The 3,856-nt window shown below is 41.5% G+C and overlaps 1 protein-coding gene across 1 annotated transcript in view; it reads left to right on the top strand.

Annotated features, from left to right (window-relative positions):
* The window catches only part of adam9 (ADAM metallopeptidase domain 9), a 16,938-nt gene that overhangs the window by 5,297 nt on the left and 7,785 nt on the right, over window positions 1-3,856 (top strand). The window contains exons 4-9 of the mRNA XM_037679992.1: window positions 82-160; window positions 1,326-1,402; window positions 2,714-2,909; window positions 3,113-3,178; window positions 3,324-3,395; window positions 3,628-3,797. Coding sequence (XP_037535920.1) covers window positions 82-160; window positions 1,326-1,402; window positions 2,714-2,909; window positions 3,113-3,178; window positions 3,324-3,395; window positions 3,628-3,797 — 660 coding nt within the window. The remainder of the gene's footprint in view (window positions 1-81; window positions 161-1,325; window positions 1,403-2,713; window positions 2,910-3,112; window positions 3,179-3,323; window positions 3,396-3,627; window positions 3,798-3,856) is intronic.

Here is a 3,856-nt window from a genome sequence, read left to right as displayed (position 1 = left end):
TGCTAACGACCAGCTACTGTTTACCTGCTGCTGTTGTTTACTTGTTGATCAATAACAGCCAGTTGATGTTGTTGTTTCCAGGCTGCTGCTGCCCTCAGACTTCACTGAGTTCACCTACAGTCAGAACGGGTCCCTGATCAGATCCAGACCACCGGTCCAGGTAACACACGGTCTCTGGGTCACGTGACCACAGGGGTAAAGTTTCACGGTGTTTGTTTGTTTGTTTGTTTTAGTTCCATGAATACTAACTAATCATGTGCCTTTACATCCAGAGATTTGAGTTGTTTTTAAAAATATTTTTTAGCTCTGGATCGGTCTCGATGTAGAATTTAAAAAGATTTTGTGTTTACACTGTTTTACCCTTTTCCATTAAAAAACTAAAATTTAAAATTTTACAAATAAAACCCTCTAAAATGTTATTCTTTTAATAGAAACTCTAAATAACTCCCATATTCATCAGTGGTGTGAAGGTTAAACACATTTTAAACATTTTATATAAAATGAGTTTAAATGGAAATAAAAGTAAATGAAACGCGTGTGTGAAGGAACCCTGGATATAATGTCATGCGAGGCAGTTGTTTTTTTATTCCAACAAACAAACGGGTTCCTTCAGTAGAAAAGCTGCGATAACCTCAGAAGTTCTTAGTTTAGTCATAAAAAGTAAAAACCTCAAAGTGAAGCTGCAGATTGAGACGTCGCTCCGCTGAAGTTGTTCAGGTTGGTTTGTCCAGGGAGCAATGCATGCTGGGAGTTTTCTCAGCATCTGTTTCCTGCCTGCTGACCTGCGGCTCTTTGTTCGCAGGGTTCATCTGATGTTAATTAAATAATTCACAAGTGAAAGCTCCTCGTGCACAAACGCCATAAAACATGGAACACCAGCTGTGTTCGGGTTTGTTCTGGTTCTAGTTTGGAGTTTCATCCACCTCAGAATTTATGTTTTGAACTCAGTCGGGCCTAATGATCTGATCTGGATCTCATGGGGATAAAGGTAGAAAAAAACTCTGATGTTTCTGAGTGAAGACTGGAAAAGTTTCACGAGGTTTTGTCGAGCACAGATGCATGATGGGAGTCCACTGTTTGTCCTGATGTGTTTGAGGAACAGGGACATGAAAAAGAAGAGGAAGTGAATGATGTGCTGAGTCAAAGTTTCTCTGAAAACAGGAACTTTTTTTTTCCTGTGGGACTCATGCAGGAAGTGCTGATAAGTGCTTTTAATCAGGTCCCCAGAAGATGTGTTCACCTCTGACGTCAGGTCCTCTGAAACATGATCTTCATGGTTGCAGCTCCCCCTGCTGGTGTCACCTGGTACCATCTTTGTGTTTCAGAACCACTGTCACTACCAGGGCTTTGTTCAGGACATGGAGGACTCCTCAGTGGCCATGAGCATCTGCAACGGCCTGAGGTGAGACAAACACACACTCTACATCACTTCAGAGTGACAGACACACACCTTACATCACTTCAGAGTGACAGACACACACTTTACATAACGTAAGAGTGACAGACACACACTTTACATCACTTAAGAGTGACAAACACACACTTTACATCACTTCAGAGTGACAGACACACATTTTACATCACTTCAGAGTGACAGACACACATTTTACATCACTTCAGAGTGACAGACACACACTTACATCCCTTAAGAGTGACAAACACACACTTTACATTACTTCAGAGTGACAGACACACACTTTACATTACTTAAGAGTGACAGACACACACTTTACATCACTTAAGAGTGACAAACACACACTTTACATCACTTCAGAGTGACAGACACACACTTTACATCACTTCAGAATGACAAACGCACACTTTACATCACTTCATAGTGACAGACACACATTTTACATCACTTCAGAGTGACAGACACACACTTTACATCACTTCATAGTGACAGACACTCACTTTACATCACTTCAGAGTGACAGACACACACTTTACATCACTTCAGAGTGACAGACACACACTTTACATCGCTTGTTGTGGCTCTTCAGACTGATGAAGTCTTTTGGATAAAAGACGAAACAGTTCAACAAAAAGAAACCGTCCAGAGGCTCTTTCTTAACTTTGTTGGATTTGTCTACCTGGATTATTGAGCATGAACCTTTAAACTAATCAATTTGGTATAAACATGTTAAAATTGTTAGAAAACTTAACTAATTAAATAGGTATATAAAAAAAGTTAATTTCAGTCTTTAAATTAGATTCTACACTCAAACTCTAGAAAAATTAAACAGCAGCTGACGTCTGAGAAACTAAAAATAAAAATAAAAAAATCGTATTTCATTCTGAGACCACACACATTTTTTTTCATCAACATGCTTTTATTCTCCTACTTCAACATTTTTCTGTTATTAGTTGTCACACAACAAGATTATTGAAATCTCTGCAGAAGATTTCATCTGACTTTAAAGCTTCAGGTTTTCTTTGTTCAAAGACTGGATCATGACCTGATTAACACCCTACACCTGAGTGTAACCCTAACCCTGACCGATGATTCTTAGAGTCACTGCTGCCTTCAGGATCTTGTTCCCAGCATCTCGTCTTGTAAACTGAAGTGCTTTGGTCTGATTTTATTACACTCCAGCCTCTGATGAACCTTTTCTGTCCTCTTCTGTTCTCCAACCACTTGATGTTAATGATCTGACGATGTGGCAGATTGTGAGGGCTCACTCGCATAATGATTGTGTCTCTTTTTAATCAGAGGAGTGATGCATCTCACTCACGACAGCTACGGGATCGAGCCATTGGACTCCGCCTCCGAACAGCACCTGGTGTACCGCCTACAGGATGTGACCTCACAGCCTCGAGAGTGTGGAACGCCTCACTATGAGAACGACAACACTACAGAACACACCCGCTACGACGCAGGAGAAATCCACCATAGACCACACAGCAGGGTGTGTTGAAGTACACACACAGACGCACAAACATGTTTGTGGTGTTTCCAGTCACCTTGAACCTAAAATGACCAAAAACAGACAAAGGTGGCTCAAAGTGGATACAAAGTACATTCAAATGTCAATAAATGGCTGAACAGAAAAAAACAAGATGTAAAATAACCACAGTGTGTCGGTGTGAAGTATGTGTTTGTGTTTTCCAGATGAAGCGAGCCGTTCTTCATAAAACTCACTACGTGGAACTGCTGCTGGTGGTCGACAACGACAGGGTGAGACAGTTTGAGTCCACTGGAGTCCCAGTGTTTGTGCTAAGCTAGGCTAACAGTTTAGTCCCAGTGTTTGTGCTAAGCTAGGCTAATGGTGAAGTCCTAATACTTATCCTAAGCTAGGCTAATGTTTGTGTTTGTTCTGCAGTATAATTACATGAACAGGAATGAGACGGCAGTGAGGGAGGAGATGGTTCATCTGGCCAACTTTGTAGACAGTGTAAGTTCACACACACATGAACTTACAAACAACTTCTTGGCCTAGTTTCACAAAGCACCAAAAGCTTTCTCATTAAGCATATTATTTAAGTCTTGTTTTTTAATCATAGTGTAAAGTTGTTTTAGTTTTTAATCACAGAGCCGTGATGTAACCGTTGTTGTTCTGAAGTCCACTCTGAGCTGCTCAGGAGGCTGTAAGGTCTTTGTGCGTTTGTGTCGATGCATGGGAGCAGATCTACATGCAGCTGAATGTTCGGGTGGTTCTGGTCGGTCTGGAGATCTGGACTCAACAAAACCTGATCAACACAGATGGAGGAGCTGGAGAAGTGCTGAGTCGTTTCACTCAGTGGAGGGAGAAGGAGCTGGTTCCCCGCCGCCGGCATGACTCGGCACAGTTCATCTTGTCAGTACCTCCGCACTGAAACACAACCATGACTCAGCAATGAAGCACTGAAACACAAC

Source organism: Nematolebias whitei, chromosome 8, assembly GCF_014905685.2.
Source record: "Nematolebias whitei isolate Nwh7 chromosome 8, NemWhi1, whole genome shotgun sequence".
In the NCBI taxonomy this organism is placed as follows: domain Eukaryota; kingdom Metazoa; phylum Chordata; class Actinopteri; order Cyprinodontiformes; family Rivulidae; genus Nematolebias; species Nematolebias whitei.
This window is presented reverse-complemented; position numbering and strand designations above follow the sequence as displayed.